The 13,370-nt window shown below is 42.5% G+C and overlaps 1 protein-coding gene across 1 annotated transcript; it reads right to left on the bottom strand.

Annotated features, from left to right (window-relative positions):
* Positions 1-476: 476 nt before the first annotated feature.
* LOC119279962 (KH domain-containing protein At1g09660/At1g09670-like) lies at positions 477-5,326 on the bottom strand. The gene is made up of 7 exons (XM_037561005.1): positions 4,709-5,326; positions 4,185-4,270; positions 3,444-3,589; positions 2,388-2,504; positions 2,168-2,284; positions 1,208-1,351; positions 477-1,096 (listed from the first exon to the last, which is right to left on the bottom strand). Exons 1-7 carry the CDS (start codon positions 4,828-4,830, stop codon positions 935-937), a joined length of 894 nt encoding a protein of 297 aa, XP_037416902.1. The 5' UTR covers positions 4,831-5,326; the 3' UTR covers positions 477-934.
* Positions 5,327-13,370: the final 8,044 nt, after the last annotated feature.

The following is a 13,370-nucleotide window of genomic DNA, read 5'->3' on the forward strand; positions in this document are numbered from 1 at the left end:
AGCGTTTAGATTACTAAAATAGTGATCTAAATGCTTTTATATTAGTTTACGGAGTGAGTATAAGCTTTTTAGATATTTCAATATAAACAACATACGGTGCAAAATGAGTAAATCTACTCTCTAAAATGCGTCTATGATCCTGTTTGGTTCAGCTTTTATCGACGGATTCCGCTGCCGTGCAGCACCAAGCGAACCCAACAGAATCCGATTCCAGAAATCCGCTGCCAAAATCCGAACCAAAAACGAAAGCAGCCCAAGACGTACTTTCCAAAATCTGATTTCGCCGCGGACCAAAATCTGAAAAAGCTATATCAGCTGGTTTGCCGAATGTCCTACATCTTTTTCACATCAGATTTTCCACAGCTGTTTTTTCACAGCTGCTTTTAGAAATTCACAGCCGAACCAAACAGGGCCTAGATACATCCGTATGCAGTACATATTGAAATCTCTAGAATGGCCTATATTTAGAAACGGAGGGAGTAGGAGGCAAGCGAGTCATCTTCATGACATTGCTTGCGGTTCATAACTTTGGACCAACAATGTCTGTTCACAAGAACATCAACCCCCCTCGGACATGTTACAACTGACAAAAACCCGGATTATTGTCCACAACTATTTTACTTTGAGCCACAGATCAATCACGGTTAACTAATCCAAACCGATAAAGTTAATATTTGGGAGTCAGATAGATACACAGAGAATAATCAATAAGACCAAACAGCAAGCCCCGATTCCTCGAGCAGACCGAACGAAACGAATTTCTTCCATAGCGACCATTCATCCAAAGATGTATCTCAGCTCGTATCACAGATGCGACGAGCCTCAAGGCCGGTCCCCCATATGCATCATGAATCATTTCCAGCAGTAGAACAGGTTTGCGCGCGATCTGTTCAAATCATAGTCACCTCAGGCAAATCAGTATTCAGAAGCACGATCACCGGCCCGTTTTCGCGCGTTTCATCCCGGTGGAGTTGAACGGTGATACACTGGGACTGAGATGGGGGCTTGGGCTTGGGCTTTCCTCCTCCCTTAGAGTGCCATTCAGTATTGCCAATTCTCTCAGCTGTTGCTTCTTGAAGTAATCCATGGATTCATCCTGGTGATACGCAATACCGTTAGCAAGACAGGTAAAGCCGACTCAATTCAAAGAAAAAATGAGGTCATGGAAATGTGGGAACTGCGACAGATAAGATGGTAAGCGACATACTACTGGTTTGAGAAGATCTTCCAGTATGACCACAGCCTGGTTTAGTCGCGCATCAACGATATCCGCCGGGAACTCAGCTTCGATAAGCACATGCAGTGGTTCGTTTAAGTGCTCATAGCCAGGCTTAGCTCTAAGCTTGTTTTCCTATTCAATAAAAAAAATCAGCTTTCAGAACCTCTCCAACAATATTTTTGGTAGTCACTGGATGAGAGGAATTGTTAAACACAAGAGTTAATTCTATTAAGCATGCTTACAAAAATATACTCCCTCTGTAAAGAAATATAAGAGCGTTTTCAAAAGGGATGCCACTGAAATAAGTTGTGAAAAACAATCAACACACCATACTATCTAGGCAACAACATGAGAATATAGGCAAGATGAATATAATGAACACACCACATTTTAACTGACAGCTCTACTAAAATATCAAATGTTACGGGGTGAGATACAAATGGTGAGCAAACATAGTATACGGAGCCTAGAAGGTTTGTTTAGACTTTCTGCACTGTTTGTGGGTAAATTACTTGTAGAATTTTCATCTTAACAAGCCATGGCTTGAAGTTTACGACGCTAGAACATAACAAATACCTGAGCAGAACTGGAACCGTTCTTTTACTTCAATCAATACATATGCTGCCCATTACTAGCTCAACATCTATCAGCCTTTTACTGTGTAAGGCATATTGTACTTATAAAAACATGGGAGTTTGCCGGCCAAAAAAAAACATGGGAGTTTTACATCAATCAGAAGAATTCAGGATCAACCTTCAGTTTTACTTGCATATCCAATTTAATTAACAAATAACAACCATACATACTATATCCATATTTTAACGTGCAAAATAAGCACTGTAACGGAACACGGTCTTAAAATGTTTCTAGAAAAAAGGTGGTGCTAGAACATTCTAAGAGTGTGAGTAAGCAACAATGAAATGGTGGTTCTAATCTGTGTTTAATTACCTTCACAGTATCTTTCACTGAACCACGTCCACGAATATAGACTCTACATTGTGTTGTAGCTTCAACTCTTTTCAGGGAGTTTCCTCGTGGCCCCAACAAACGGCCAACAAAGTTGAACTAATCATAACAAAAGATTGCAGATGATTTGAATTTAGTAAATCTCATAATCGAGTTAAATAGTTTATCAAAACAGCTTGAGGTGAAAGTATGTCGTACATACATTTGGATACTTTTCTGCTGGAACATCCATCCTGACAAGTTTCTTCACAACAGGGCCGCCAACAACTCCAGGACCACCATTCCAGCCCATGGATGGTGAATGGTGTATCCCCATATGCTGAAGAAAGGCATTTTAATATAATCAATGAAAAGAAATAATATGTAAGTGTTTCTATTTGGCATTGAAGATGGCCAGTGTTGCACATTAATTATTACTCCCTCCGTCCCAAAATAAGTGACTCAACTTTGTACTAACTTTAGTACAAAGTTAAGTCACTTATTTTGGGACGGAGGGACTACATGATAAGAAGTTGTACAAGTCTCTTAGTTGTAATATCAGGAAAACGATATGAATAAAGAGTCCATATATCCGCATCACTTCCTTAACAAAACCCAGGTTGATTCTCTACTGTATTGTCGAATTACGATTTTCATGGGTGGATGAAATTGCTCACAGGTCGTAAAGATCGGTTACAAGAACGACTGGCCGAGGTTTACCTGGTGTCAAGCTTCTATCATTTACATATAATTATCCTCATGGGTAGAAGCAGTGATTCCTAATCATTAATCTCGCAGGAATAATTTTGAGATCCAAGGCTTGGATGAAAATCACCATTGAACTAGCAAGAACGTTGTCATTTTCTCAAAAGGAAAAAGCCAAAACATGCCATTCTTGAATTATTCAAAGCTATTAACATCTGTACTGTAACAGTGGCTGTAACTTGATTGGTGCTTTTGAAACCATTCCTATTAGTATGACAATGTATAGCTTTCCTTTTTTCCGTTTCATGTTAATGAACTGGACAGCTGACTGATACTCGGTCTTAAAAGTGGTTCATTGGTTCCTGCGAATTTCTAAACAGCTTCAAGGATAACATGAACTAGTTGGCAGCACTCGTAGAGATTTGCATATTTGAAATAGCCATATTAGAATAAGAAAAAAAAGTAGAGAAAGTAGATGTAATCATGCCAGCATTTCTCTAACAGCTATATAGAACGTTAAGGCAGTTAGGACTTGTAAAACCAATAATCAGAAGATTGTATGAATTTGCACAACCTCTGCATGCATTCCAGTCCATCCCTCCATATCCATTGGTTGACCGTTCATAGGGTGGCCAGCTAATCTTAATGGGCTACCATAATCGAATCTCTCAGGTTCAACAAAATTTGGGTTAGGTGGCAAAGAAGATGCCCGCAGAATTTCTGCATTGAAGAAAACAAGCCAGTACGAAATCCGTTAGTTCTATTTGTGTCACTTTAAATCAGGGAGAAAATGTCCATGCTATGTTTGTATCTATAACCTGGAACTACAACTGGATGTTAGAATTTAGAAATCGCCACTCAAGTAATATAATGGTTAAATTATGATAAAGAAGTGAAAAGTAAGCATGTTAACTGTAAGACATGACTGAGGAACTTAAGGGTGTTAGACTGTCTGGTATTCTTGTTTCGTCAATGAGTTAGTTCTGCATGTTAGACAATCTCTGGCAGCAATTTATGTGATTTACATGAATGCCATCATTTGGGATTCCGAAGTAACGGTATGGTGGAACAAGACTGATAACACATTCTGAAAAGAAATCCTCATGAGCAGCTTTTCATATAAAGAGAACGGACATGATTGCTCAAAGAAGAATAGCAATTTCTTCTGACAAACAGCGAGGATGGCTAAGAATAGCAACTGGGTGAATGTAAACACTCTAATAGCAACTAGAATCTACGGTTACTGGGAACTACATAAACAAATACAGTAGCTTCCATGTAATTTGAAAAAAAAAAGAGAGAGAAGGGAACAGACCTTGGTTTAAAAGCCTGTTACAAAATGGAAGAACTTGCAGGAAGGGAACTAGTTTCTGCCTCTCAGCAAGTAACTCAGCAATATACCTGCAAAGCAAACCATCTCATTAGTAAGATCAACTGCAAGTACCACAGGCACATATTTACTTAAGAGCAGAAAATAAGAGTAGCACCAATAATTAGCGACCTAATCAAAAGTCAAAACAACGAGCACCCTGCAAATGAACTTCACACTACCAGAGGCCAATCGAGGACATCATGCTCATTTATTCGTAACAGCAAGCACAAATCTACCATCAGCAGGCAATATCCCCAAATCCTCAACTTGGGAGATCACTACAGCGTGGGGACATCATTTGACCATCACCAAAATCACACCGGGACGGTGAAGATTAGGCACAAATCTCGCACGACCCGAGTCAAATCTCACGCCCACGACGAGTTTTTCAAGCTAGTAGAATCGTCGCGAAGATAAAAACGAAAACTTCACGGCAGTTCACAAGAGGATGAGGATGGGGCACAGACCTCTCCCTCTCGGAGGCAGACGACCTCATGGGGTTGTGGTGGTGAGGGGAAGAATGGACGCCGGACGGCGAGTACTGGAAGAAAGGGGGCGGCGGGATCCTCTCATCCATGGCTCCCAGCATGAACAAGAAACCAAAGAAGAGCCCTGCAAGATTTCGTTGCAATCTCTGGGCAAGCCAGGGAGCCCAGGGAGCCAAGAAATCTGGAGAAGGGAGGAAGAGGAGCAGCTGGCGGCTATCAAGGCAAATGAATGTGGTGGAGGCCCTATATGGGATCCAATGAAATCTAGAAAAGACAGGAAGGTGCCAAGAACCGAGAAATAAGTGCAGGGATGGGTGGGGATTTGATGATTATATATGCTATGGATTAAACAAAAAGGGGAGGTGATAGCTGGGTTCGCGTCAATCAATTATCGGAGCCCAGGCTGTGCGGGGCTGGCAGCGGCAGCAGCAGCAGCGCTTTGTGCCTGCCCGCTCCTGCTGTTCTTGCTCGCTGTTCCTCCTCCCTGTACTGCAGCGTCGCACGCACCCTGTGGAGAGGGGTTGTGGGCGACCGGTGAGAGGGGGGAAGAGACAAGCCGGGGGCCTTGGATGCTCGCTCGCTGCTCTATGCAGCTGTGTGTCTCTCACCGGCTTCTGAACTTCGGGCTATTCGAGAAGAGAATTCCTTATCTGGCCCTTTTTTAAATTTTGATTTCTTTTTTGCCTAAAAAACATCCTTTTTTCTTTTTTAACATTTAAATTTATTTTGTTTCCTATGTGTCACTTCCGTTAGTTTTGACAAGTAACAGTATTAAGTTTAACCTAGAAAGACGGTTTTACCCCTTGTGTAGAATGTGACCTGATTATTTACATGCAAACGTAGAGGTAATGTAATATTTTTTGTTCGCCCAAAAAAAGTGATATATTTTGCTGTAGTTCAATAATAAAAAAATAGTACTATATATATATAATAGTACTTGCGGTAGAAAAAAGAATAGTTACTACCCATGTGTACACGATTAAATCATCGTCACATCGTCACGACAACTCGTGGGCGTGTCTGGCCGTGGCGGTGTACTGCCTGAGCGTGCCGGCGAGCATGAGCATGGCGAAGATCTGGTGGCTGTACTAGTTGATGTAACTTGTAAGTTGAACTGTTCGAAGTAACGTTTTTATTTCTCTTTCAGGTCAGGAAAAAAAAAGAAAAATGTGCATGAGACATGCACGAAAACACGTGTGCAATCAGATCACAAGGATCTCCTAGCTGTATTCGATTCTGTATACATTACGTATCAATGCAGAATTTTAATTGTTCTCTGTCCAGTATGCCGTCCCTATACTAATTGCTAAAACTCCAAAGCCTTCACAAACATCGCGGAATCCCAGCGCGTGACGTAGAACCCAGCACCGCTGGTGTACACGATCATGGCAGCAGTGTACACGAGCCCATGGCTGCCTCCAGCAAAACAGGAGCGGCACTACCTCTCTTTCCATTTTTGTTGACAAACTACTGTTAAGGGCAAAATTGTCTTTGCACATGCTAGTTAACATTACTGGATGGAAAAATGTATGAAAGTGTCAAATAGGGAACAGAATTTAAGCCAAGGTCCAAATAAGGAAGATTTTGTTTTATAGGGCCAAATAGGGAACCATATTTAAAAAAGGGCCAAATAAGGAATTCTCTCCTATTTGAGCCCTTGCTGCTTCTGCAGCTCTCCTTTTCTAGTGTTTTTCTTTTTCTTTTGGCAGATATTGTCACTTCCATCGATTACTCCTTGATCTAAACGCTCTTATATTTTTTACGAAGGGAGTATATTTGAAAAAGAAGATGATTGTGTGTCTCCTTGACTCCTCGCTTCAGAGTCAACGATACGGAACCATTTCATTTTGACATCTTGATCGGACGGCTATTATCGCTGAGTCGAAAAAAGAATTGACTATTTTTGGTCAAGGCTCATTTATCCGTCCGGTCAACGGCTTTTGATATTTCAAAATCTCAAATCCATACAAAATCATGCACGTAGATCATTTAACGATACATATAGAACAAATCAATGAAAATAACACAAAACAATTCAACAATAAATAATTCAGACCAAAAAAGTACTATGTAATTTATAAACATTATTCAAAGTATATAATTCAACCAAAAAGTTCATAGGACATCACGAATCTAATGTTCACTAGCATGAACCCACATATACTCCACAAGACCATTGAGTCAAAGGATTGAACTATATGAATCACTCAATTCCAACATCATGAATCGTGCAATGCAAAAGGATGTGAATATCTTGATCGGACCACTATCATCGCGGAGCTAGAAATAACTATTTCTAATTCAACTGAGTAATAGTCACTCTCGAACGTAAAAACATACTTTAAGCTGAGGAATGGCATAAAAACTAGAGACTAAAACACCATTTTTAAGAAAGGCTTTATGTTTTTCTGGCCAACCTGCTAGGGTTCGAGCCTCATTTCTACCTTAAATTTGGTTGGCCAACCTGCTAGGGTTCAAGCCTCATTTTTATATTAAATATGGTGCCTAGTTCCTCCTAGGATCAAATTGTTTTTTTAATATACAATTTTTAGTTGACAGTCTAGCAACAAAGATATTTAAACCAATTAACTTGACGTGAGTGGGCACTCGAAATGCAACAAATCAACGTGGCTTATCACCCACGACATGGCACAGAGATGGACCTAGAATAAAAATGATAGGGGTACACCACCACCGAGAATTTGCATCAACGAACTTAAGCATCGGGCGTCATATACATATCAAGAATAGGTTATGTCAAGAGGAAATTAGAAGGTACCCAGTGCCCTGTGCACCTGCAGGTTTACTATAGGACCGCCCCTAACAAAGTGTTGATAATGATCGCCTCAAGCATTGAGGCTGGCCTAATTGCCAGCCTAATTGCATGGTTTGTTCTGTGTGGAGGGTACTGCCAGAATCTGTGGTGCATCATTGTTATCTAATGCTAAAAGGACCTAGATTTCATACAAAGAGGGTGAATGTGTGATTTAAGAAATCTTACAATTTTGGCTCAATCGTAATGTGGAAATTTACTAGGCGAATCTTATCTAGCCCAAATCATAAATATGCTAGGATCAACTAAGTGCACCAATAATACATGTTGAACAACATGCAAAATTAAAGGAAAACTAGCTAGCAATTCAAACTCTGCACCAGACATATCATAATAGCAAATGTGAATTGTGGAATGTAATGTGAACGAGAGATAACTAATGTATTTTCCGAGTGTTTTTGCATCGAACTAAGACTTTATTTCAAGATCATTCGGTTACAGTCCGCCCGCGGGCTTACAAGAAGAAAATCGGGGCTCTGCTCTAGCCAGCACTCCGTGCCCTCGGCCGAGCAAGCACGTTGCGCACACAAGTGAGCCGGAGTATTGAACTCCCTACTGACATGGTGAACCAAAAAAGAAACAAAATTTGAGGACTATATCATCTAGTTCATGTAAGATAGGCACTGCAACCGATTGAGAGTTGCCTCGCGAGTTCCATTGGGTGACCAGCTCCATGCTATCAACCTCCATGATCACATGTGACATCCCGCGAAGCTGAGCAAAGATCACACCCTCCCGGAAGGCTAGAAGTTCGGCGATGAAATGATCTGAAATGCCGACTAGCGGCTTGCACCAAGCCCCAATGAAGGATAAATGGGACCAGGAAATACCACCAGCTCTGCCTGTTAGTGCATCCGGGAATACCGATCCATCGGTGTTGATGGTAATCCACCCCGCGTCGGGGGGTTTCCATCCCTGTCCCGCCTGCACCCTAGTGCGACGAACAGGTAAGTCCAGCAAAGATAGAGTTTCATGGATCCATTTAACCGCCTGAACTGGATCATATCCATCTTGTTCATGAGTCCACTTGTTTCTGGAAGTCCATATTGCATGCATTATTGTGATGATCTTGCATTTGGTGTCATCTGCGAACATGGGATCCAACACAATATCACGCGCCCACGTTAGTGGATGCAGCCTAGGTAGTTGAAGGTCGAACCGACCCTTGGCCGCTATCCAGAACTGCTTTGCATGCGAGCATGAAATAAGCGCATGCATTAAATCTTCATCCATTGACTGACAAATGCCACAACGTCCAAGTGGTTTGATATGTCGATGCTTCAAGGTCGAGGAGTCTGGCAAGATACCGCGGAGAACTCTCCACCAGAAAACCCTAACTTTCGGCACCACATGTATTTTCCAAAGTGCTGACCACAACTGTTTATTCGCTGATGAAGTATCTGTAGTCGTCCTTCCTCTAGAGAGCTAAGCTCGTTGCGAGTCATTAGAGAGCGATGCGTTGATTTGACAGTGTACTTGCCTGACTTTTCGAGTGCCCACACCAAAGTGTCTTCCCCTCCAGCTCGATTCAAAGGTATGTTCAGAATTGCCTCAGCGTCCGGGAGGAGTAAATTTTGGCGAACAAGATCAACATTCCGATTTCCAGTGTAATCATCAATCAACTTCGATACGTACTCGAGAGGGGCAGCCCCTAATCGGCCGACTGGTTTCATAGAGACAGTATTGGGGATCCAAGGGTCGTTCCAAATAGAGATAGAGGAACCATCACCTACCCGATGGATCAGCCCCGCCTCCACAGCCTTCCTTCCCGCAATGATTGCTCTCCAGGTCGAAGAAGCACTCTTAGGAATCGAAGCTTGGAGAAAGTTTGTGTTAGGGAAGTATTTACCTTTCAACACCCTTGCACAAAGTGAATTTGGGTTCGTTAGGAGTCGCCAGCCTTGCTTGCCGAGCATAGCGAGATTAAAAACTTGAGGGTCCCGAAAACCCAAGCCACCCTTGATCTTAGGTTATGTCAATTTATCCCAAGCTAGCAACTGTAGGGATCTCTTATCCAAAGAGCTTCCCCACCAGTACTTTGCCATTGGCGAGGTGATAGTCTTGCACACTTTCTTTGTCAGCTGAAAACAACTCATACTGTAGGTTGGGATTGCCTGAGCAATAGATTTTAGAAGCACTTCCCTCCCCGCACAAGCAAGGTTTCGTTCTGACCAGCCACAAATCTTGTTGCAGATACGATCACTAATGTGGCTGAAAGCACCACTTGTGATTCGTCCAATGGCCGTGGGCAATCCCAAATATCATTCGGAGAACGCCTCAACTGAAATACCGAGAGATTGTTTGAGAGTCTCTTGAAGGGACTGCTCTGTATTGCCACTAAAGAAGATGGAGCTCTCGTCCCGGTTCACTGCCTGACCCGAACAAGTAGCATATATATGAAGAATCTTATTGAGCCATTATGCACTTTGGGTGTTAGCTTTGAGGAAAATGAGACTGTCGTCAGCAAATAAGAGATGACTAACCCATGGTGCTTGAAAGCTCACACGGATCCCCCTGTCAATACGCACACCGCCAAAATTATTGAGCATTGAGGTGAGTCCTTGGGCGCATATTAGAAAGAGATATGGAGATACTGGGCAGACTTGGCGTAGTCCTTTGAACGGGCTGAAATACGGTAGCAACTCTCCGTTAACCTTGATGGTGAATATAATTGATGTCACACACTTCATAATTAGGCTGGTAAAACGATCACCGAAGCCTAGTTTAGCCAACATAGCTTCGAGATAATGCAATTCCACACGATCGTACGCTTTGAGCATATCAAGCTTGATAGCGCAGCTGTAGTTCTTGCCCTTCTTCCTTCTCCTAATAGCATGGATACACTCATAGGCCACTAGAACGTTGTCCGTGATTAAGCGGCCTGGAACAAAAGCGCTTTGTTCTTCCCCAATGACCTCGCCAAGGATAAGACGAGCGCGGTTGGCCACTGTCGACGGCGATTTTGTACAAAACTGGGCACAAAGCGATTAGCCTGTACCGTGAGATTCTCTGTGGGTGATGGACTTAGGGATAAAAGTTATTGCCGTATCATTCAGTCCCAAAGGTAGCTCCCCACCATTCAAAAAACTCAGTATTGCCAAAGTGATATCCTCCCCCACGACATCCCAGTGTCGTTGGTAAAAAGTCGCGGTGAATCCATCTACGCCGGGCGCTTTGGATGGCGCCATATCGTACAATGCAGTTTTTACCTCAACCGCCGTGTACTCCCTCTTGAGTGTATAATTCATGTCAGCGGTTACCCATTGTTGAAAGCATTGCAACAGCCCCTCCATCAGACTGTAGCCTTGTGATTGGTACATTGCACGGTAGAAGTTAGTGACTTCCTCTTTTACCTCAACTGGATCACTACTCGCATGGCCGTCAGCCAGCTCCAATGAGGTGATACAGTTGGTGTAAGTGCATCTAGTGACCCATAGTGATTTTGGTGTATTGAAGACTTATAGGTTAAGTGACTAATGCGTTTGTGAGTGTACACAGATCTATAAGTCTATGAGGAGTTTGGTATCTATAGAGAAAGTCGACCCCTAAAAATGAATGTCTTCAACTGAAGACTTTGGATTTCTGAAGACTTTGAAAGTGAAGAAATTGGTGTGACCATGAAGACTTGATATTCATGTGAGGAACATGAAGCGTGAAGACTTTTGTTTTTGTAGTTTCATTTTCTCTTTCTTGAGTCATAGGAAACACCATACTATTAAAGGGGGCCAAGGTAAAACTAAGGAAAAGTTTCCAAGTGATGCTCAACTCAAAATCCTACACCTACCAATCCCTTCGAGTGAAGCCATTGGAAATCTCATACAGTTCAGTCAATTTCTTCAGTGACAGAGATGAAGTTCTTCTGGTCTCTGAGGAATTTGTCCTGACTGAGGAGTTAGGAATTCGCCAGTGCGGATTGCCTACAAGTGAGGAACATGATAGCCCTGAAGAACTTGAACCTCAAATTTCCGACTGTTGATGTGCTATGCGCCAGCTGTCCCAAAATACCTACCCACCTAAGGGTCATATCATTGAAGGGCATTTATGTCTTACCATGTGATACATCTCCAATGTATCTATAATTTATGAAGTATTCATGCTATTATATTATCAACCTTGGATGTTTTATATGCATTTATATGATATTTTATATGGTTTTTGGGACTAACCTATTAACCTAGAGCCCGGTACCAGTTTCTGTTTTTTCCTTGTTTTTTAGTTTTATAGAAAAGGACCATCAAACGGAGTCCAATTGACGTGCCAATTTTTGACGATTTTTTATGGACCAAAATAAGACCTCGGAGTAAAAGAGTTGGACCAGAAGAGTCCTAGGCTGTCCACGAGGGTGGGGGCGCGCCCACCCCCCTGGGCGTGGGCCCCTGCCTCGTGGACGCCTCGGGCACCTCCTTGACGTGAGACCGACGCCAAAAATTCCTATAAATACAGAAACCTCGGAAAATTAACCTAGATCGGGAGTTCCGCCGCCAAAAGCCTCCGTAGCCACTGAAAACCAATCTAGGCCCTCTCTGGCACCCTGCCGGAGGGGGCCATCATCACCGGAGGCCATGGAGGAGGATCCTGGAGGGGCCATCATCGCCATGAAGGCCAAGGACCAGAGGGAGAACCTCTCCCCATCTAGGGGGGAAGCCATGGAGGAGGAAGCACAAGGGGGAGAACCTCTCCTCCTCTCTCTTGGTGGCACCGGAGTGCCATCGGGAGGGGAATCATCGCCATGGTGATCGTCTTCATCAACATCACCATCATCATCATCACCATCCTCATCTATTTTACGCGGTCCACTCTCCCGCACCTTGCTGTAATCCCTACTTGAACATGGTCCTTTATGCCACATATTATGATCCAATGATGTGTTGCCATCCTATGATGTTTTGAGTAGATATCTTTTGTCTTTGGATTGATTGATGATCTAGATTGGTATGAGTTGTATATTTTACTTTGGTGCTGTCCTATGGTGCCCTCTGTGTCGCGCAAGCGTGAGGGATTCCCGCTGTAGGGTGTTGCAATTCGTTTATGATTCTCTTATAGTGGGTTGCGTGAGTGATTGAAACACAAACCCGAGTAAGGGGGTTGTTGCGTATGGGATAAAGAGGACTTGATGCTTTAATGCTATGGTTGGGTTTTACCTTAATGATCTTTAGTAGTTGCAGATGCTTGCTAAAGTTCCAATCATAAGTGCATATGATCCAAGTAGATAAAGTATGTTAGCTTATGCCTCTCCCTCATATGAAACTGCAATAGTGATTACCGGTCTTGTTAACAATTGCCTAGGACAATTCCGCACACCGATCCACCATTATTCCACACTCGCTATTTATAATATTTAGTAATATATTCTAACTTTATGATAAAAACACCTACTTTTATATTTTACCTCTCCGATATCATGCAAAGTTATCCAATTCATAACCACAACGTAGTTTTATTTCTCGTTGCTAGTTGGAAGCAAACATTTGGTGTACGTAGAGTCGTATCAGTGGCAGATAGGGCTTGAGAGAATATTGATCTTACCTTTAGCTCCTTGTGGGTTCGACACTGCATACTTATCACTTCCACCTTTGGAAATTGCTACGATGATTCCCTACACTTGGGGATTATCAAGCTCTTTTCTGACGCCGTTGCCGGGGAGCAATAGCGCGGGGTTGATATTCTCGTGTATGCTTGTTTGCTTTCTTCACTAAGTAGATTTTGTTTTTCCTTTTTTTCTGTTTAGTTGTGGGTGAAACATACAAAAAACATTTAAAAGAATGAAAATACCAAAAAAATTACTTGCCTCTCATGCCTAAAAAGTTT

This window comes from Triticum dicoccoides, chromosome 1A, assembly GCF_002162155.2.
Source record: "Triticum dicoccoides isolate Atlit2015 ecotype Zavitan chromosome 1A, WEW_v2.0, whole genome shotgun sequence".
Classification (NCBI taxonomy): Eukaryota; Viridiplantae; Streptophyta; class Magnoliopsida; order Poales; family Poaceae; genus Triticum; species Triticum dicoccoides.

Bases quoted from the DNA above. Each gene is read 5' to 3' on its own strand.
- LOC119279962 (XM_037561005.1), bottom strand. From the start codon at position 4,830: ATGCTGGGAGCCATGGATGAGAGGATCCCGCCGCCCCCTTTCTTCCAG. The intron at 3,590-4,184 runs GTCTGTTCCCTT...TCTTCAATGCAG, and splicing joins TAACAGGCTTTTAAACCAAG to AAATTCTGCGGGCATCTTCT. The intron at 2,505-3,443 runs GTTGTGCAAATT...GCCTTTCTTCAG, and splicing joins GGACTGGAATGCATGCAGAG to CATATGGGGATACACCATTC.